The 23,219-nt window shown below is 49.2% G+C and overlaps 1 protein-coding gene and 1 long non-coding RNA gene across 3 annotated transcripts in view; one reads left to right on the top strand and one right to left on the bottom strand.

Annotated features, from left to right (window-relative positions):
- The window catches only part of MYO5B (myosin VB), a 327,189-nt gene that overhangs the window by 117,165 nt on the left and 186,805 nt on the right, over positions 1-23,219 (top strand). For both annotated transcript variants that reach the window (XM_075327185.1, XM_075327192.1), the window contains exons 3-4: positions 9,848-10,013; positions 10,327-10,471. In XM_075327185.1, coding sequence (XP_075183300.1) covers positions 9,848-10,013; positions 10,327-10,471 — 311 coding nt within the window. The remainder of the gene's footprint in view (positions 1-9,847; positions 10,014-10,326; positions 10,472-23,219) is intronic.
- LOC142255743 (uncharacterized) overlaps positions 4,319-23,219 on the bottom strand; it is a 78,597-nt gene continuing 59,696 nt past the window's right edge. Inside the window, exon 3 of the long non-coding RNA XR_012727455.1 lies at positions 4,319-4,612. This is a non-coding gene — a long non-coding RNA (uncharacterized LOC142255743). The remainder of the gene's footprint in view (positions 4,613-23,219) is intronic.

Below are 23,219 nucleotides of genomic sequence, written 5' to 3' on the forward strand. Positions count from 1 at the left end.
ACTGGGGTGTAGGGTGTGGTGGTGTTATGACCTGTGACCCCTGGCTTGCCCAGGTCGTCACATATAAGTTTCACAATCTCAGCTGTAAGATTATTTCATCAGGGGGAGGTGGAACGCTGTGAAGCAGCCATGTGTTTTTATACATGGTGCTCCCATGCTCCAGCTTTTTTTTGTTAGGTAGCGCGCATGCGCGTAAAGCGGGGACGCGTCACCCGCGAACCGCGCATTCGCGCAGGCGATGATGACGCCGACAGAGCCGGGCCAGCAGGTCACTGATGCAGCCGCGCCGACGGGGGGAGGAGGGGCGGGAGCGAGCATAAGAAGACAAGGATAAGTAAATATACAATGTAACAGTAATAAGGGTACCTTCACACTTTAGCGATGCAGCAGCGATCTGACCTGGTCAGGATCACTGCTGCATCGCTACATGGTCACTGGTGAGCTGTCAAACAGGCAGATCTCACCAGCGACCAGTGACCAGCCCCCAGCCAGCAGCGACGTGCAAGCGACGCTGCGCTTGCACGGAGCCGGCGTCTGGAAGCTGCGGACACTGGTAACTAAGGTAAACATCGGGTATGGTTACCCGATGTTTACATTAGTTACCAGCGCACACCGCTTAGCTTAGCGCTGGCTCCTTGCTCTCCTAGCTACAGTACACATCGGGTTAATTAACCCGATTGTGTACAGCAGCTACATGTGCAGAGAGCCGGAGCCGGCAGCACAGGCAGCGTGAGAGCTGCGGAGGCTGGTAACTAAGGTAAATATCGGGTAACCACCTTGGTTTACCCGATGTTTATCTTGGTTACAGCTTACCGCAGGCTGCCAGACGCCGGCTCCTGCTCCCTGCTCGCTTCATTTGTCGCTCTCTCGCTGTCACACACAGCGATCTGTGTGTCACAGTGGGAGAGCGCCTTTGAAGAAAACGAACCAGGGCTGTGTGTAACGAGCAGCGATCTCGCAGCAGGGGCCAGATCGCTGCTCATTGTCACACACAGCGAGATCGCTAATGAGGTCACTGCTGCGTCACAAAAAGCGTGACTCAGCAGCGATCTCGGCAGCGAGCTCGCTGTGTGTGAAGCACCCCTTAGAGAACATCAACTGTGACATAAAGTCTTAAATGTAACTTCAAAGGTCCTAGCCGTGACCCAAGAGGAAGATACATGATAAATGTCAAGGATATACATAGGTAATTATAGACAATGTGCCACTGATAAAAAGACACATATTATAACACCAAACCCTCAATATTAATTCAAGTGTCCTAGTCGTGGTACAGAGAGGAAGGTAATCAATGCATAATACATGAGTTCCATATCAAAGTTAAACTAAATAAATATGAACAGTATAACACATAAGGAGATCATATACTGTAGCACAGAGTATTCAATATCACAAAAAACATCCCAGGTCGTGGCACAGGAGAGGAATGACCAGTGTATCTATATATAATTGCCTTATTCTGTCTGTCTGTCTGTCTGTCTGTCTGTCTGTCTGTCTGTCTGTCTGTCTGTCTGTCTGTCTGTCTGTCTGTCTGTCTGTCTGTCTGTCTGTCTGTCTGTCTGTCTGTCTGTCTGTCTGTCATGCTCCAAAATTGTGTCCTTACGGTGACACAAAGCTGATTGGCCGCTGGGCTCGCCATGGCCCCGCCCCCCCACACGGATTGGCCTCTCGCCCCAGCTCTCTGCAGGCCCCGCCCCCCTCACGCAATGCACGCTCGCTCTGGCCCAACTGACACGGAGCTCCGACTCCCAGGTGAGTACACAAACACACATCTGATCACACTCACTCTCACACACACCTCACACATCACATCCACACACTCACAACATCCTGGGATATCGCTTGCTTCTACACCGGCTCCGTCACAATCCCAGCAGCGCCAGACATAACCTTGCGATGCTGGGATATTCACGGAGCCCGTGAACGCTGGTAACCATTATACACATCGGGTAACTAAGGTCCCTTGGTTACCCGATGTGTATCATAGTTACCAGTGTACACCGGCTCACACTCACTCTCACACACACCTCACACATACATCACATCGCATCCACACACTCACAGCATCCGGCGATATCGCTTGCTTCTCGGCCTCGATACTATGCTGTTGTGACCTTCCAGGACCTGCCGGAGGATCACATGGCCAGAAGCATGTGGTATCTCCGGATGTTGTGAGTATGAGCGCGTATGTGCAATATCGTCAATGTGTGTGTGCGTGAGTGTATGCGATCGGGTGTGTGTGAGTGTATGCGATCGGGTGTGTGTGAGTGTATGCGATCGGGTGTGTGAGTGTCGGCAGAGGAGCATGGCGTGCTGGAGGAGGCTGGGAGGAGAGAGGCTGATCCTGGGGAAGGCTGGGATGGAGAGGCTGATGCTGGGGACAGAGAGGCTGATGCTGGGATGAGAGAGGCTGATGCTGGGATGAGAGAGGCTGATGCTGGGATGAGAGAGGCTGATGCTGGGGACAGAGAGGCTGATGCTGGGGACAGAGAGGCTGATGCTGGGGACAGAGAGGCTGATGCTGGGGACAGAGAGGCTGATGCTGGGGACAGAGAGGCTGATGCTGGGGACAGAGAGGCTGATGCTGGGGACAGAGAGGCTGATGCTGGGGACAGAGAGGCTGATGCTGGGGACAGAGAGGCTGATGCTGGGGACAGAGAGGCTGATGCTGGGGACAGAGAGGCTGATGCTGGGGACAGAGAGGCTGATGCTGCGGGGAGAGAGGCTGATGCTGAGGGGAGAGAGGCTGATGCTGAGGGGAGAGAGGCTGATGCTGAGGGGAGAGAGACTGATGCTGCGGGCAGAGAGGCTGATGCTGCGGGCAGAGAGGCTGATGCTGCGGGCAGAGAGGCTGATGCTGCGGGCAGAGAGGCTGATGCTGCGGGTAGAGAGGCTGATGCTGGCGCAGCATGGCGGATGGAGCACGTTTGGGAGTGCGCAGCATGGCGGATGGAGCACGTTTGGGAGTGCGCAGCATGGCGGATGGACCACGTTTGCGAGTGCGCAGCATGGCGGATGGACCACGTTTGGGAGTGCGCAGCATGGGGGATGCAGCACGATGGGGAGTGCGCAGCATGGCGAATGGACAACGTTTGGGAGTGCGCAGCATGGCGGATGGAGCACGTTTGGGAGTGTGCAGCATGGGAGATGGAGCACGATGGGGGGTGCGCAGCATAGGGGATGGAGCACGATGGGGAGTGCGCTGCATGGGGGATGGAGCACGATGGGGAGTGCGCTGCATGGCGGATGGAGCACGTTTGGGAGTGCGCAGCATGGCGGATGGAGCACGTTTGGGAGTGCGCAGCATGGCGGATGGAGCACGATGGGGAGTGCGCAGCATGACGGATGGTGGAGCACGATGGGGAGTGCGCAGCATGGCGGATGGAGCACGATGGGGAGTGCGCAGCATGGCGGATGGAGCACGATGGGGAGTGCGCAGCATGGCGGATGGAGCACGATGGGGAGTGCGCAGCATGGCGGATGGAGCACGTTTGGGAGTGCGCAGCATGGCGGATGGAGCACGTTTGGGAGTGCGCAGGATGGGAGATGGAGCACGATGGGGGGTGCGCAGCATGGCGGATGGAGCACGTTTGGGAGTGCGCAGCATGGCGGATGGAGCACGTTTGGGAGTGCGCAGCATGGGGGATGCAGCACGATGGGGCATGCGGAGTATGGCGGATGGAGCACGTTTGGGAGTGCGCAGCATGGCGGATGGAGCACGTTTGGGAGTGCGCAGGATGGGAGATGGAGCACGATGGGGGGTGCGCAGCATAGGGGATGGAGCACGATGGGGAGTGCGCTGCATGGGGGATGGAGCACGATGGGGAGTGCGCTGCATGGGGGATGGAGCACGATGGGAAGTGCACACCTCCCCCCAACACACACGCGCGCGTGCACTGCACAACACACCACACACACACACTGGGAACCACAAACAACTGCCCTACACAGACACCCACACACAGACACCCACACACAGACAACACTGCACACACAAATATACGCACATACCGCACAACACACACATTGCACAAAACATACCTCCCCCCAAAACACACCACACACACACAAACCGCGCAACACACACACAACGCTACAGACACACAGCGCTCAACAAACAACGCAACACACATACAACACCGCTCTCACCCCCCGCCACACCCAGACAACACCCAGAACATGTACAGCGCCCTACACAAACACTTGGTAACTACACACAACAACATATATATATATATATATATAACAAAAATCATACATGAACTACACAATACGTAAATTCTAGAATACCCGATGCATAGAATCGGGCCACCTTCTAGTAATATACATAAACTTCATGTCACAAAATGTTCAATGTAAATTGAGATCTCCTAGTCGTGGCACAAGAGGGAAATAATCATTATACAATAACTCCATGATAAAAATGAAAATATGAGTATAGACAAAGTGACACTGGTGTAAAAACATAAGTATAACATAGAGAATACAATATTGCTTCAGATGTCCCAGTCGTGGCACAAGAAGGAAGATAATCAATATATGAAAAAAATCCATGTCGTTCAATGTCAGAAATGTGGTTCCAGAAGAGTGCCAGCAGAAAAGATCAGTGGATCTAAAAAAATACAAAAATTGTATAACATTAAAAACAAGGCACAAAAACCAGGAAGGTCAGAGAAGAGAGCAGTCATCGTAGGAAAGGCGCAAAACTCAGATGCTCATTAAGCCCCCTCGGGGACAGTGTACCTAAGGTATAAATCCAGCGTGTTTCACGTTGGGCGAGTATTTTGCGTATATTCCCACCCCTCGCCCCCCCCATGTATAACATCAATACCCCTGACTCTCAGGGATGTTGGATCACAGTCATGAAAAACACGAAAGTGGCGAGGGAGGGTTTTAAGAGTGGAAATGTCAACCACTGTCCGGGCGGCAGCAATGTCCCTCACATGCTCCCTCACCCTCTTGCGCAGCTCCCTACTAGTAAGGCCCACATATATCATGTGGCACCCGCACGTGGCATAATATACCACGTTGCTGGTACCACACGATACATAGTGGCGTATATCGAAGCTGCGCAAACCAAGATTTTGGAGGTGTTTGTGGGGAATTTTTGCCCCTTCATCCAGAAGAGCATTTGTGAAGTGACACTGATGTTGGGGAGAGGCCGGGATCACAATCTCCAGCGGGGCTGGATGTTATACACCAGGGGAGGGGGCTGGATGTTATACACTGGAGGCGAGGGCCTGGGTGTTATACAGTGGGTGTGAGGCGCCGGATGTTATACACTGAGGGGCTGGATGTTATACATTGAGGGGCTGGATGTTACACACTGAGGGGCTGGATGTTATACACTGAGGGGCTGGATGTTATACACTGAGGGGCTGGATGTTATACACTGAGGGGCTGGATGTTATACACTGAGGGGCCGGATGTTATACACTGAGGGGCCGGATGTTATACACTGAGGGGCCGGATGTTATACACTGAGGGGCTGGATGTTATACACTGAGGGGCCGGATGTTATACACTGAGGGGCTGGATGTTATACACTGAGGGGCTGGATGTTATACACTGAGGGGCCGGATGTTATACACTGAGGGGCCGGATGTTATACACTGAGGGGCCGGATGTTATACACTGAGGGGCTGGATGTTATACACTGAGGGGCTGGATGTTATACACTGAGGGGCCGGATGTTATACACTGAGGGGCCGGATGTTATACACTGAGGGGCCGGATGTTATACACTGAGGGGCTGGATGTTATACACTGAGGGGCTGGATGTTATACACTGAGGGGCTGGATGTTATACACTGAGGGGCTGGATGTTATACACTGAGGGGCTGGATGTTACACACTGAGGGGCTGGATGTTATACACTGAGGGGCTGGATGTTATACACTGAGGGGCTGGATGTTATACACTGAGGGGCTGGATGTTATACACTGAGGGGCTGGATGTTATACACTGAGGGGCTGGATGTTATACACTGAGGGGCTGGATGTTATACACTGAGGGGCTGGATGTTACACACTGAGGGGCTGGATGTTATACACTGAGGGGCTGGATGTTATACACTGAGGGGCTGGATGTTATACACTGAGGGGCCGGATGTTATACACTGAGGGGCTGGATGTTATACACTGAGGGGCTGGATGTTATACACTGAGGGGCTGGATGTTATACACTGAGGGGCTGGATGTTACACACTGAGGGGCTGGATGTTATACACTGAGGGGCTGGATGTTATACACTGAGGGGCTGGATGTTATACACTGAGGGGCTGGATGTTATACACTGAGGGGCTGGATGTTATACACTGAGGGGCTGGATGTTATACACTGAGGGGCTGGATGTTATACACTGAGGGGCTGGATGTTATACACTGAGGGGCCGGATGTTATACACTGAGGGGCTGGATGTTATACACTGAGGGGCCGGATGTTATACACTGAGGGGCTGGATGTTATACACTGAGGGGCTGGATGTTATACACTCTGGTCGAGGTGCCATATGTTATACACTGGAGGGAGGGGGCCAGATGTTATAGACCGTGGGCGTGGAGCCGGATGTTATACACTGGGGGGTGAGGGGGCCAGATGTTATACACTGGGGGGTGAGGGGGCCAGATGTTATACACTGGGGGGTGAGGGGGCCAGATGTTATACACCATGGGCGAGGGGGCCAGATGTTATACACTGGGGGGTTTGGGGGTCAGATGTTATATACCGGGGACGAGGGGGGCCGAATGTTATACGTCAGGGCCGAAGGAGCCGGAAGTTATACATCGGGGACGAGGGGGCCAGATGTTATATACCGGGAGCGAGGGGGCCAGATGTTATATACCAGGAGCGAGGGGGTCGGATGTTTATACAGAAGGGACAAGGGGGCGAGGGGGCCGGTTGTTGTACACTGGGGGTTCGGATGTTATACAGCGGTGACGGGTTATACACCATTGGCAATGGTGTGATGCTTTGCAGGGGAATATTAGAGGGGAACACATAGCTGGGTTGAAGAGGGTCCCAGATCCCAGTTTGGGCGGCTCTGGTGATGATCTATAGCCTTGGTTTTTTCAGGTAGCAGTCTTTGTAATATATATAAAAGACACAATTATGTCTGCAAGTGACAATATGGTGATGTACGGTGACTGCGCCATCACAGCTCCTGTGTCCGCTCCGTATTTCATACCTCATTAATAGGGATGTCAGGATGTCTCCGCTCGCCCTTGAGGTGGATTGTATTTTCTTAAACCCCGAAGATCAGCAGAAGGGACGTGGACGGCTGTCAGTAGCAGGACTGGACTATTGATATATGGCCGGTATCTCCGTCTCTTCCTACTAAGCAAAGAAACTGCGGGAAATAAATCAGAGTCTTATCCCGGAGGACGGCAGAGGAGCTTTTTTATGACGACTGTGTAATGCTGCTGTGGCCGGGAACTAGGCGAACGTTATAGGTATCAAATCGCAAATACCGGTACTTGTGTTATTCCATGCGCACACGACGGGTCCGATTCACAAAGTTTTAAATTTAGGATTTTGGTGTAAAAAATCTTTGGAAAGCGTCTAAAATTTGGCGCAACTTAAGGCTATGGTAATATTTTGCGCCTCTTGGCGTTCTCATGCCATTTTTGCCCAACTCCAACTGTATAGAGCTGGGGTGGGGCTGGGGGTGACAGCTGCCGCCCATCAGATTGATGACTTGTGGCAGCGTTCACTAAGCCACAAATCTTACTTTAAGCAGGGACTAGTCCTGATTCAGAAGCTTTTACCTCTTAATGAATCCTTTCACTTCTTCCCTCACCAAGAACAGTGTGAAGATCGCCATTCTTGAGGAATCGGGGCCAACGTCCTTTAAACTCAGGAAAACCCGTGAGTTTTTCAAAATTTTCAAAAAGAAGATGCTTCAGGAAACTCCTTTTGTCTTGAAGTATTTTTTCCAGACGTTTCCTCAGCGATTTTCCAATAGTTTTGGGCTCCAGCATTATTTATTTTTAAAGGTTTGATCGTTTTTTATCAATTTTTTTTTTCTTTTTACTGTCATTTCTGTTTTTGCCTTTTTTTTTTTTTTTTATGTATTTATTTTTTTTGTCCTCCATGATGAAGAAACCACTAGGATTTTGTTTAAGCAAAAATGACAGGAAAACACTTTAAAAAAAAAAAAAAAAAAAAAAAAAAAATGTCTTTTGAGTTTTCCCATTGACCTCAGCGGAATATACCAGCAGAATGGTTGGATCGCTTTTGTTTCTAACAATTTTGTCGTTTTTAGGAACCTGAAATGGTTAAAAGACATTGAAAAGCCTGAACATGTGAACAGCGAGTTGTTTTTATGTTTAAATGCAAATGTTCGATTTTTGGAGCATTTTTTTTTTTTTTAGGCGGTTTCTGGTTCGGAATCTGCTTGAAAAAGCCATCAAGTGCTCATAGCCTGATAGATCTGATAATGAAAGAGGGAGTAGATTGTTACACTGTGACATTATGGATCTAAACCTGTGCTGCGGACTTTTCTGCAGGTATTTCCGCAGGTTCACGCAGCAACTCCCTGTAATCCGCAGCTATCCATTGTTGCGGTATATCTGCGGAGTTGTTGCGGTAAACCTGCGGAAACAGTGCGGATTTTGTGTGGAATTCCCGCCCTGTATCTCCATAGTGGAGGAGCGGGAATTCCGTAGATAATTCCGCATGAATAATTGACATGCAGTTATGTGCGGCTGCGGGAAATCCGCAGCATTTTCCGCAGCCGCAAATACCGCAGCGTTGATACAGCGCTCCCCAAATCCCATAGGATAACATGGAGAGTGTCTGTACTTGCGTAAACCTGCAGATTTATCTTGAAAATCTAGAGAATCCGTGGGTTTTGCGTGGCAAAATACGCAGTTACTTTCTCCCGTGGGCACATAGCCTTATTGTCTCCTGAGCTGTTTATAATGTGTGACAAAGTCTGTGTATCCAAGCCAGTCATGTGTGATCCTATCTGCTTAGCACTTAGTGTATCTAAGCCTATTGAGTGTGATATATTTATATCCTAGTCTATTATGTGTCAGTCTGACTGCTGAGCTTTTCTATGTTGTGTAATTCTGCCGAGCCACTGTATCTGAGCTATCATGTGTGATACTGTCTGCTGAACACGTGTATCTAACCCGATCATGTGTGATACTGTCTGCTGAACACGTGTATCTAACCCGATCATGTGTGATACTGTTTACTGAGCTGTGTATCTATCCCTATCATGTGTGATACTGTCTGCTGAACACATGTATCTATCCCTATCATGTGGGATACTGTCTGCTGCGCTGTGTATCTAACCTTATCATGTGTGATACTGTCTGCTGAACACGTGTGTCTAACCTTATCATGTGGGATACTGTATGCTGAACACATGTATCTAACCCTATCATGTGTGGTACTGTATGCTGAATCTGTGTATCTATCCCTATCATGTGTGGTACTGTATGCTGAGCTGTGTATCTATCCCTATCATGTGTGGTACTGTATGTTGACAATGTGTTACTAATCCTATGTGTGTGATACTGTCATATAGCATGCATATCTTAGTTTATCATGCATTATTCTGTCTGCTGAGCTGTGCATCTAGTCGTATCATATGTGATACCGTCTATAGAACAGGTGTATCTAACCATATTCTAGCCATATCGTGCTGCTGAGCATGTGTATGTAAGCCTATCCTGTCAGCTATTCTCTGCCGATCTGGTGTATGCAAGTCTATTGTGTTTGATACCGTCTTCTGAGCGTATGTATCTAAGCTAACCTACATATACAGTTTGTGCCGTTTTGACAGTAGTTGATGTGTTTTATCCTCATCCTCCTAATCTGTGGCATACGTCTTCTCCTAGGTTCTGGAGTTCCCCGTGTCTCCCGCCTCGTTACCTCACTTGCGTAATCCGGACATTCTGGTGGGAGAGAATGACCTGACCGCCCTCAGTTACCTCCATGAACCGGCCGTGCTCCATAACCTCAAGGTCCGCTTCTTGGAATCCAACCACATCTACACATATTGCGGTGAGTCGGCTTCGCACCAGTGTCGGGTGTCTTCACCGAAAGACCTGCCCTCATGTTGGGTCACTTTTGTTTCGGTGCTTTTTGTCCTTAGGTGTCACAATTAGACTGGAATTACCCAAAATCTTTGTGACAGATTAGAGAAATGCTGTAATTCTGCAGTGTTAAAGGAAAGCTCCACCATGGCTTTGGGGTGTAGAGTGCCACTTGGGAAGGGCCAGGTGTAAATCCATTTTTGGGGGTAAAACATTTACCAAAGGCGTCCACACTCCTGAAAATGGCTAATCTTCTATATTGACGCCTATTTTCTTCGCAGGAATTGTGCTAGTTGCCATAAATCCCTACGAACAGTTGCCAATCTACGGTGAAGATGTCATATATGCCTACAGCGGGCAGAACATGGGCGATATGGACCCTCATATATTTGCTGTGGCAGAAGAGGCCTATAAGCAGATGGCCAGGTATGTCTGCGAGAGATATGTATGTATACAAGCTGTGTACAGGGTTACTGCCTCTGAAGGGAAACCAGATATCTTGGAAATGGTAAGAAATTGTAAGACTTCTGGAGTAAATTGCTTTGAGAATTCTGAGTTGCACCAAAATGGTTGCAACGGGGTCGTGATTGAGGTTCGGCGGCGCGTGATTGATGCGCAGCTGGCCTGAATGGGTGACAGTGGGACGTGATTGGAGTGCAGTGGGACATAATTGGGAGGTGACTGGGGCGTGGTGGGTGTGTTTGCGGCATGTCTGGGCCTGCCTGGGGCACAGGTGGGCGTCATTGGTGCATGGCAGGGTGTGACCAGGCACAGCATGGTGTTACTGGGGAGCAGCAGGGCCTGACTGGGGCTTGACATGATTCAAGCATGGTAGCACGTGATTGGGCCACAGTGGGACGTGATTGAAGTGCGCTGGCCTGATAGGGACGTCGGGGCATGATTAAAGCGTGGTAGGATATGATTGGATCATAGCGGGACGTGATTGGGGCGCAGTAGGACTGATTGGGGCACATCTGGGCCTGCCTGGACTGGGGTTGGGCCTGACTGGGGCACAGCATGGCATGATTAAGGCACGTCTGGGCCTGCTTGGTGCACGGTTGGGACTGACTGGAGCACCGCAGGTTGTGATTGGTGTATGGCAGGGCCACAGCTCATTTAATTCATGATGAGTTGTGGCGTGTCTTACTCCAGGCCCCGACTGGACAACACCTGTTCATAAATCAGAAGCGTCTCATTTCAGCATGCTCCCTCTTCAAGACCGTCAAAAAAAATTTCCCATTTTTGATGAATCTGGTCCATATTATTTTAGAAACTTCACCGATTAGACTTTAAAGGGGTGTTCCTTCTGAATAGGTGATAACTTGCTGATTGTTGGGAGTGCGGTCACTGCCAGAAACAGCAGAGCACTGTGATCTGCTTTTTCTAACCGTTCCACAGGGAAAAAAAAATGGAAACGCGCGTTGGTACACATGCATGGCTATTACTCTCTTTACGGTTCGGTCTTATCAGCAACTGCTACGTGATCAGATATGAATGCCCAATCTGTTCTACATATTTTCAAAGTTGTCAGGTTCACTTATGAAATCAGCCATTTCTTAATGATTTTAGTCTCATGAATTGAAATCCGACAATGAAAATTTTTAGTTGACTCTTGTTTTTACGATATTAAAAAGTTTTCCTTTTATGACATCTAATTCATGCATAGAAATTTCAGTACTTTAAAACATTATTATTTTTGCAAATATAAAGATGCAGAATATTTTATTATGCAAATGTTCTTTTTTTTTTTTTACAGGAAACTTAGCAACAATTCTAATAACTACAATATGTCTAAACACTACTATTTATACATTATGAGCCCCCACATAGCCTCTTATATACATTGAGTGCCCACATTATGAGCCCTTCATAGCCTCCTTATATACATTGCGAGCCACACAGGTCCTCCTATTTACATTTAGCCCCCACATAGCCTCATATATACATGATCGCCACATAGCCCTCTACATACATGAGCCCCACACAGCCTCCTATATTCATGAGCCCTCACGTAGCCTCCTATATACATGAGCCCCCACGTAGCCTCCTATATACATGAGCCCCCACGTAGCCTCCTATATACATTGTGAGCCCTACATAGTCTCCTATATACAGTATGAGCCCCCACATATAATCTCTTATATACATTAAGCCCTCCTTAGCCTCCTACATTCATGAGCCTCCACAGTCTCCTATATACTTTCAGTGCCCCCTATAGCCTCCTATATATTATATAATTTTCCTTCTTTCCTACTGTTATGCTTTTTATATACCTTTTTTTTTCTTTTTCTTCCAAACTTTCTTTATATACAGTGAATAATCTGTCTTGTGTATTACCCCCTTCCCTTGTTGCATACACATTTCCCATGCTGACTTCTCTGCCTTTGACTGTAGAAGCGGCACGGATAATTAAAAACTTTGGCAGCTTTCCCAACAAAAAAAAAAAAAAAGATCTTTTAATTGCATTTTGCTATTAATATTCTAAGGTGTTAAAAAAAAACAACAAAACAACAAGATTTACAACGTTGAGTAAATGTAGTAGTTAGCGTTGGGTTCGGCATACTGGATAATAAATGTGTTACCGCTACATATAGGAATAAGAGGCAGCAGCTGTCCGAGCGTAACCCTGAAAAATCAGGACAAAGATATTCATTATTTACAGCGGCTTTTGTGTTTTGAGTGGTTTATCAGAGTGATTTGCCAGGGACATGTATTGTTACTCTTCTCTCCACTTGTTATCATCCCCGACCTGCTGCGCTTATATAACCGCACTCTGGCCGGTTGCATTGTTCATGCAATATTAGGGCGATTGTAATGATCATATTGTCTTTTCATTTATTATCAAAATTGGATGTGAACGTAAAGGGGTGTCCAGTATTCGAAAAACATGGTGGCTTTTTTTTTTTTTCCCCAAAAATGGCATCTTGGTATTGTAGCTCGGCTCTTTTAAAAAGCATGGGGCTGAGCTACAACAAAGAAATGGGTTCACGTTTATAGGGACCACATTGTTTTGTTTTTCCTTTTCTGGCTTTATATAGGTTGCCACGTGTCTTCATGTCTCTTTTTTTTGTTCCTCCTTAAAAATTTATGAATTAACACTTAGGTGTTAGCAGTTTGCAGTGCGTGTTCTTGCTGTCCAATCAGTGATGACTGTGTAAGGACAAATTCATTTAAAGGGAACCTGTCACCACTTTTTTGGCTTATAAGCTGCGACCACCACCACCGGGCTCTTATATACAGCATTCTAACATGCTGTATATAAGAGCCCAGGCCGGGGGTATAACATAACACTTTATAATACTTCCCTAATAGTCGCTCCGTTGGCCATATGGACGTCTCCGTTGTCCGGTGCCGGCGCCTCCTCTTTCGGCCATCTTCATCCTCTTTCTGAAGCCTGGGTGCATGGGGCGGCTACGCCATACACACGCGCCGATCCTGCGCAGGCGCACTACAATACTTTGATCTGCCATGAGCAGGGCAGATCAAAATGCGCCTGCTCAGGATCTGAATGCAGGCGAGTGTGGATGACGTCGGATCCGCTATAGAAGAAGGAGCACAAAGATGGCCAAATGAGGCGGCGCCGACAACGGAGACACCCATAAGGCCCAAAGCGCGACCGTTGTGTAAGTATTCTAAAGTGGGTTTTTTTTGTTATACCCCCGGCCTGGGCTCTTATACAGCATTCTAACATGCTGTATATAAGAGCCCGGTGGTGGTGGCCGCAGCTTATAGCCAAAAAAAGTGGTGACAGGTTCCCTTTAACAAGTATGAATGGTGACACAATGTATTCTTGACTTTGCAGGAGGGATAATTGAGGTACGTCACCATGTAGAATTTTTACGGAAGAAGATCCAGAATTGTTTCTTTGTGGGAAGGGAAATTATTTGCTAAAATAAAGAGTTAACAGGTCCTCCTTATTAATGGTCTGGTAGAACTAGGATACAAGACCATGGGGTAGACAGCGTAAAGGCCAAGAGATGAGATGATGGAGATGAGGCGGCACTGGTATGCGGTACTATGGTCACAATGTCACGAGAGGACTCCCGGCGAGTGGTGCAACACAGAGGGAAGACCAGGGTACTAATACAATGTAAGACACTGGTGCTAGGGAGAGGGCAGCAGGGTCACCTTCTAACATTCACCTGAGGCTGATCCCTACACTTCCTAACGTTCCTAGATAGGTTCTTTTCCCTGTGCGCCGTCACGTGCTTAGGCCCTTGCTGTCCCTGAAATCACCCTGACTAGTGAAGGCCAGGGAGACGCTAGTCTTACCACTACAATAAGACAACACGAGGAAGGTAACTCAAACACAAACACCACTCCAAAGCTTTTCCAGCAGGAACTTCTCAGCTGCAAGAAAAGCAACACATCAGCTTCTCCTTCAATGTGGACAGCATAGGTATGAGCTATAGCCAGCATAAGGAGGAGTGAGGAGCTGATATTTATAGCAGAAAGCAGTGGCTGCAGCTGAGTTTACAACTACCTGTTAAATCACTGCAGGATAGAAATGAACCTTAACCTTTTCACTGCCGGATGAAATTAAATATGCTCATACTCAGGGCAAACCATGAGCGCTGGGGCGGACATATCATTGGTGTAACCTGTGCAGCTGGACAAGGGCCCAAGAGGTTTGGGGGCCCATTTCTACTTCCCAAACAGGTGGAATTGTGAATTATGATGAATTAATGGACTGAAAAGGGCCTATATACTGTTCTTGCAAAGGGAACCTCTTCTGTCTGTGTCCGCCACTGAATGAGTGGGCAATAATGCGGATCTGCAATCAATAATAGGCTAGGGTGTGACTTTCTGATCCCAAACACCCCCCTCCTCCCAAGATCACATCAGGCCATGACACACTCATGACAACAATGGAGTAAGTAGGAATGTTGTCAGTATACCAGGGTTCAGGTCATAGTCCATACAGAGTCCTTATTTAGGAGAGAGAATGCGTAATCTGGCAAGTCCCAGTCAGAGATGGCGTTGGTGTTGTCAGACCCTCGGGGGGAAAGTAACAGAGCAGTAAACATTCCCTGGCTTAAGGTTATATTATTATTATTATTTATTATTATAGCACCATTTATTCCATGGCGCTTTATAAGTGAAGGAGGGTATACGTACAACAATCATTAACAGTACAAAACAGACTGGTACAGGAGGAGAGAGGACCCTGCCCGTGAGGGCTCACAGTCTACAGGAGGAGAGAGGACCCTGCCCGCGAGGGCTCACAGTCTACAGGAGGAGAGAGGACCCTGCCTGCGAGGGCTCACAGTCTACAGGAGGAGAGAGGACCCTGCCTGCGAGGGCTCACAGTCTACAGGAGGAGAGAGGACCCTGCCCGCGAGGGCTCACGGTCTACAGGAGGAGAGAGGACCCTGCCTGCGAGGGCTCACAGTCTACAGGGAATGGGTGATGGTACAATAGGTGAGGACAGAGCTGGATGCGCAGTGCTGTACTGGACTGAGGGCTATTGTAGGTTGTAGGCTTGTTGGAAGAGGTGGGTCTTGAGGTTCCTCTTGAAGCTTTCCACGGTAGGGGAGAGTCTGATGTGCTGGGGTAGAGCGTTCCAGAGTATGGGGGATGCACGGGAGAAATCTTGTACGCGATTGTGGGAAGAGGAGATAAGAGAGGAGTAGAGAAGGAGATCTTGTGAGGATCTGAGGTTGCGTGCAGGTAGGTACCGGGAGACTGGGTCACAGATGTAAGGAGGAGACAGGTTGTGGATGGCTTTGTAGGTCATGGTTAATGTTTTGAACAGGCGTCGTTGGGCGATGGGAAGCCAGTGAAGGGATTGACAGAGTGGCGAGGCTGGGGAATAGCGAGGGGAGAGGTGGATTAAGCGGGCCGCAGAGTTTAGGATAGATTGGAGGGGTGCAAGAGTGTTGGAAGAGAGGCCAGAGAGCAGGAGGTTGCAGTAGTCGAGGTGGGAGATGATGAGGGCATGCACTAATGTTTTTGCTGATTCTTGGTTAAGGAAAGCATGGATCCAGGAGATATTTTTGAGTTGTAGTCTGCATGAGGTGAAGCCTCATATATTCACATATTGTAGCTGCACTTGCAGCTGTGTCCTAAATAATGCCAGAATCCAATGTTATAAGAGTTAATTGTAGGTTTTCAGAGTTTCCATTCCTCTTAATGATGAGAGTTGGGCTCAAAGAAAGTCAGTTTTACTTGACCGCTAATGCTGGGACACATTCAGTCAGTATTGGTGGGGTATATGTCTCCGTTATTACAAGGAGGCATTCATGGTGATCAGAGCTTTTCAGAGCTCTAAATCCTCCATTGATCATGCGTGAACCGTAAAGTCTTCATGAAAACAGTCACCAGGACATTTGGAATGAACTGTGGGAGTAGCTAAGGCTGGATTATGACAGGGTTTATGGGCACGGCCTGATTACCTGGAAAATACACTGTATGAAGAAAAGTGATGAGCGAGCACTACCATGCTCGGGTGCTCGATACTCGTAACTAGTGATGACCGAATTCTACCATTTTCGGGTGGTCAGTACTCGTAACTAGTGATGACCGGGCACTACCATGCTCGGGTGCTCGATACTCGTAACTAGTGATGACCGAATTCTACCATGCTCGGGTGCTCGGTACTTGTAACTAGTGATGACTGGGCACTACCATGCTCGGGTGCTCGGTACGCATAACTAGTGATGAGCGGGCATTACCTTGCTCAGGTGCGCTGTACTCGTAACTAGTGATGAGCGGGCACTACCATGCTCAGGTGCTCAGTACTCGTAACTAGTGATGATCGAGCACTACGATGCTCAGGTGCTCGTAACTAGGGATGAGTGGGCACTACCATGCTCGGGTGCTCGTAACTAGTGATGAGTGAGCACTACGATGCTCAGGTGCTTGTAACTAGGGATGAGTGGGCACTACCATGCTCGGGTGCTCGTAACTAGTGATGAGTGAGCACTACGATACTCAGGTGCTCGTAACTAGGGATGAGTGGGCACTACCATGCTTGGGTACTCGTAACTAGTGATTAGCAGGCACTACCATGCTCGAGTGCTCAGTACTCGTAACTAGTGATGAGTGGGCACTACAATGCTCAGGTGCTCAGTACTCGTAACTATTAATGAGCGGGCACTACCATGCTCAGGTGCTCAGTACTCGTAACTAGTGATGAGCGGGCACTACCATGCTCGGGTGCTCTGTACTCGTCATGCTCGGGTGCTCAGTACTCGTAACTAGTGATGAGTGAGCACTACCATGCTCGGTACTCGTAACTAGTGATGAGTGAGCACTACCATGCTCTGTACTCGTAATGAGCAGTTGGACAGTCTGACATGCAAAACTCTTGTTCCGAGTATAATGAATGTCAATGGAGAACTCTAGCATTTTCCAGAAGATCTTATGAGTACTTTGTAAAGTAATGCTTGCTCATCACTAATTGAGAAAAGGAGCCCCACATCTTAATCATTTAATTTAGGTTGTACATTCAGTCCCATTGCCCCTCATGTATAACATCCAGCCCCTCACCATGCGATCTGGCCTTACAAACATGTGACGGATACCAGCACGGGACAGTAAGGTAACTGGTTCGCTCATGACATTTCTTCTTTGTTGACTCGCTCCTCCTCACCTGTGAGTGATATTATTGAGAAGTGGAAGAAACTGCAGCAACTCAGCCACAAAGTGGAGACTCCGTGACAGAGTGGGGGGCCGAGTGCTGGGGAGCAGAGGGCAGAAAAGTCACCACTGCTCTGCTGACCCCATAACTGCAGAGTCCAGACTCCCTCTGGTAACCTCAGCACCAGGAGCGTAACTACCGCGGTCGCAGAGGTCGCGACTGCGACCGGGCCCGGCAGCTTAGAGGCCTGCTCTGCAGATCAGCAAGTAGCTCTTTTCTGTCAGAGAGGAGTTGCGCTGATCTGGCGCAGACCACGTGGCCGCTATATGACCTGGTGCCACCGCCGCTGACACCGGGCCCCCCTCCCCCGTCATCACGCACAGCAACAATGAAGAAGTGTGGAGCGGCCAGTGCAGCTCCACGCTCCATCATTCCCCCTCTGTGCCTGCGCGGTGACGTCCCCCCTGTGCGACCGCTGTGCTGAGAGCACAGAGCGCAGGAAGGGAGGACGCCGACCACAGCTGCAGGGGAACGGAGGAGAGATGAGGACGGAGCAACGGGGAAACGAGGAGACGTGAGGACAGCAGCAGGGGAACGAGGAGAGAGGTAAGAACTTATTGTTTGGGTTCTTTTTTTTTTTTTTTTCTTTTAAAATCAGTGCATACATGGTGGCCAGGGGCCGGGGGGGGAGCATGGGGGGGCTTGCATTGTACATGGAGCGTGGGGGAGGCTTTCATTATACATGGAGCATGGGGGGGCTGTATTATACATGGAGCATGGGGGGCTGCATTATACATGGAGCATGGGGGGGCTACATTATACATGGAGCATGGGGGGGCTACATTATACATGGAGCATGGGGGGGCTACATTATACATGGAGCATGGGGGGGCTACATTATACATGGAGCATGGGGGGGCTACATTATACATTGAGCATGAGGGGCTTGCATTATACATAGAGCATGGGGGGCTGCCAGCATTATACATGGAGCATGGGGGGTTGCCAGCATTATACATGGAGCATGGGGGGTTGCCAGCATTATACATAAAGGCATGGGGGCTGCATTATACATGGAGCATGGCGGGCTGCCAGCATTATACATAAAGGCACGGGGGGCTGCCAGCAGTATACATGGAGCATGGGGGGGGGGGGCCTTGCATTATACATGGAGCGGGAGGGGGGGGGGTGGCTTGCATTATACATGGAGCATGGGGGGGCTTGCATTATACATGGAACATGGGGGGCTGGCTTGATTACATGGAACATGAGGGTATGCCTGCATATACATGGAGCATGGGGGGCTGGCTGCATTATACATGAAGGCCTGGGAGGCTGACTGCATTATACATGGAGCATGGGGGGCTGGCTGCATTATACATAAGTGGCTTGCTGCATCATACATGGAGGCCTGGGGTGATTTATAATATATGGATGACTATGGGGTGAATTATAATATATGGAGAACTATGGGAAATGCATTATAATACATGGAGGACTATGTAGCTGCATTCTAATATGAAGGGTTATGTGGGACCCTTTATACTATATGGAAGGCTATGTGGGGGCCATTATAGTATTTGGAGAACTATATACAAGGAGGGACAAAGATACAAGCAGGGGATGGGAACGTTTTGTGCTGAGGGAAAAGGGCTCTTTCCCTCAGCACCCAGCTTTCCCATGCTCTGCTATACATCTCTCAGCACCCAGCTTTCCCATGCTCTGCTATACATCTCTCAGCACCCAGCTTTCCCATGCTCTGCTATACATCTCTCAGCACCCAGCTTTCCCATGCTCTGATATCGGAAAGCTAGGTGCTGAGGGAAAGATGTATAGCAGAGCATGGGGAAGCTGGGTGCCGAGGACAAGATGGATATCAGAACATAGGAAAGCTGCATCGGGGCCCATCAAACTCTAGTTACGCCACTGCTCAGCACAAACACTGCACCAGCTCCATGGCCGAGCAGTTGCAGCAACCGTATATCACCAAGCACGATGCTGAGGCCGTACATCATCATCGTCTGCCTCCTAGCCAAAGGCGACAGGGCTCCTACCCTGGCACCTGTCAGTTTGCCTTCAGGCCTGAGACACCCAGGCCTGACCTCCACTCTCCTTGAACTCTGAACCTGAGCTGTTTGACTAAACTGTTGTTTTCTGCGCCCCGGGCTGTGTAAAACTCCTAGGTGGGCGTCTTCCAACCGCCTGGTTCCGCCCCCTGATGTGTCTATCAAGTCCTTAGGGGGTGACTAGGGTTTTAAGGTTCGCTGTGTGTTACCTGTGAGGGAAAGGTGTAATGCGGGGCCCTATTTGTGACTACCTGGCCCGGCCAGGGCGTCACTATATAATTTTGGCACAACTCGAAGATGGGCTATAATTTTGCGACTTTTAGCGTTTTTATGCCAGTTTCACCCCCGACTTCGACAAAGTGGAGCTAAGACGAGACGTGGCAACTCTTGTTCACTAAATTCATACCAAGCGTCATCATTGCCATAAATCTTACTCTAGCAAGGACTGGAGTAGGATTTGTAGCACGTCACACACATAGGTATATGTACCGACCCACGTCAGCAGCCGGGCTGCTCGGATCCGGATCTGCAGTGTGGCTCGAGGGGTCTCCGAACCCGGGGGCCTCGCGGACACTTCGAAATAAAAAGGGGGCTGATGGAGTGTGGGGATATTGTATACAGTCCGTGACGCCACCCACGGTGTGTGGTAATTTGGGGTACCACCGCTGCTATTGGGGAGTACCCGGGGCTTTGGAATGGCAGCTAGTTGTTGTTAACCCTCCGTGGGTAGGGATGGATACCCCGGGGCCCAGTGTCTTTATGCTGAGGATGGTGACTGCCTGGTCGGACCGGGGAATGTTAGCGTACTCACAGTCAATGAAGTCACACAAGTCCGTGGTAAACCAAGGTGCCAGTGGCCGGAGCTCCGCGGTCAGGAGTATTCTGTTCCCTCACCCGGGGTGATGGTCTGTGTCACTTTCCTCTGCACTACTTTAGTTCTCTTATGGACTTCTCGGTATGGAACTCAGGAGTCCGCTCCCAGAACTTCAGGTGGGAGCCTTGCCCGCAGACTCTGACCCTTGGGATCTAAAGGGGCCCTGGCGGATGCCCTATCTCCCGCGGCGGGCTGCTGGTCTGCTTTCGGGACTTTAGGTGGGACAGGACCTATAATCCTGCCCTCAACTGGTTAATTAACAAAGTCGGGGGTTCCAATCTCTGCTTAGGGTCCGGGTACCCCCTCTGTGCACGGTTTCCAGGTCGGTTCTCCGGTATCGGAACCGGCGGGCTGCTACCCTGTCCCGGTCCACCTCGGATCTCTGGCAGCCGTCTTCCCGTCTCCTGTCAGACACTGGCCACCGTCTGCCACCTAGCCAGAACGCCGGCGCTCCAACCCCGACGCCTTTGCTCTCTGACTTCACTTCCACTTTCTCCTCTCTCACTCCTCAACTTCAAACTCCGACTTTGAACTCCAATTCCAAACTCCCCAACTTCAAAACTGAACTCTTCCCGCCCCCGGATTCTCTAGACCAGGATTCCCCAACTCCAGTCCTCAAGGCCCACCAACAGTGCAGGTTTTCAGGATTTCCTTAGCATTGCACTGCTGTTGGAACCAGCACCTGGGCAGGTAATTACATTAACACCTGTGCAATACTAAGGAAATCCCAAAAACCTGCACTGTTGGTGGGCCTTGAGGACTGGAGTTGGGTAACACTGCTCTAGACCCCTAGGTGGGCATTGTCCTTCCGCCTGGTCCCGCCCACTGGTGTGCCTGTTTTATCCTGAGGGGGGTGACTAGGATTTGGTTGGGATGGTGTAACCCTGTGAGGGAAAGTGTTGTGCGGGGGCCTTTTCTATGTGTGACCACCTGGCAGCGCCAGGGCGTCACATATATGCCATTGACCTATGGACATCTCCATGATTCAGGAGCATTGGACTCCAGCACATCTCCTCATCAGTACTGATGTGAACAATGCCGTTCTTGATGATTCGGGCCTATTGTGTGCATTTATGACTTTGTGTATATCGGTGTTAGAGGGGAATGTTTTGGTGTAAAATCGTCGTATGAGAACCGCTAATAATGAAGTAAACAACATCTGTAAAGTAACCATGGCATGCGCGAGCTTCATTAGGATGTATGTGTCGCTAGGGGATATATTATAAACTCTGCCGTGTAAGAGCTAGAAAATGTGAATGTATAGAAAATCTTTTTCAAAAGGCAGCAGATAGTGTGTGTTCAGCAGCAATGAGGCCTTCGTTAGCCCAGTTATAGTGTTTTCTTGAGCTGCTCTCACGTGTGTGGTAACCAGAAGGATATAGGATAAGGAAAATGATTTATTCAAGATTATGATGAAAAAAGTCATAATTTAGGTACTAATTATTGTACTAAATCTGTTTGTCATCTAAGTTGCTATGGCCTATACTCAGTGGTATGGTTTCATTGCCCATAGCAACCAATCACAGCACAGCTTTCGTTTTAGAAGAGAACTTTAAGAAATGAAAGCTATGCTGTGATTGGTTGCTGTGGTCGACAATGACAACCCATTAAATGGAGGACATTTATGAAGCTATGCAGTGGCATAACTAGAGTTTTATGGGCCCTGGTGCAAAATTTCGACCTGCCCCCCCCCTCCTTATGTTGGTCAGCTGTATGTTTATGTATGTATACATTTAGCATTCTATATCCCCCCACATTATGTAGTAATGTCCTTCACTTTGTTCTAATGTCCCCCATCCTGGACTCCTTCCTTGTAAATATGTCCCCCATCCTGGTGTATATATTCCCCTATATAACCCCATCCTGGTAAAAATGTCCCTATCCTGATATATATGTCCCCATCCTGGAACCCTGCTGGTATCTACTGTCCACTTCCTGGGGCCCTCCTGGTATATGCTGTCCCCCTCCTGGTATCTACTGTCCCCCTGCTGGCCCCTCCTGGTGTATACTGTCCCCCTGCTGGGCCCTTCCTGGTATATATTATCCCCTTCCTGGCATCTACTGTTCCCATCCTGGTAAATATGTCTTTGTTCTGTCTAATGCAACAACAACATTGTACTCACCCCCCCCCCCCCCCTGGCTCCCATGTAGCGCAGTGTCCTCCTGTGTAGCCAACGCACAGTAGCAGGCAGCTTTCATCGGTGTTGGTGCTATTGCAATGCATGACGTCATTGCCATGCGCCGGCCTCAGTCACTTGAACACAAATGAAAGTTAGCGACTTCAGTTTGTCCGACAGGTTTATATCACAGTATGGGGTCTCTGCAGTGTGATGCAATTCAGCTAGATGTGCAGCCTCAGACGCACATCCAGCTGAAACAGAGGCTAGGGCCGGCAGGGCCCCTGCACCCTCGGGCCCGGTCACAGTCGCGGGCCCGGTCACGGTCGCAATCCCTGCGCCCGCGATCGTTCCACCCCTGATACTATCAGTTATTGTAAAGGCTGAGCAGGTGTCAAAACTTTTGAGAGATTCAATATTTTTGGGGGAGGAGTGGACATCTTTTGTTTTTAATATTTTTTTTTTTTTTTTTTTTTTTTTTTTTTTTTATAAACGTGATCAAACAACATCGTCTTTGTAATCGGGGCAGGGACAG

This window comes from Anomaloglossus baeobatrachus, chromosome 1 (assembly GCF_048569485.1).
Source record: "Anomaloglossus baeobatrachus isolate aAnoBae1 chromosome 1, aAnoBae1.hap1, whole genome shotgun sequence".
NCBI classification, from domain to species: domain Eukaryota; kingdom Metazoa; phylum Chordata; class Amphibia; order Anura; family Aromobatidae; genus Anomaloglossus; species Anomaloglossus baeobatrachus.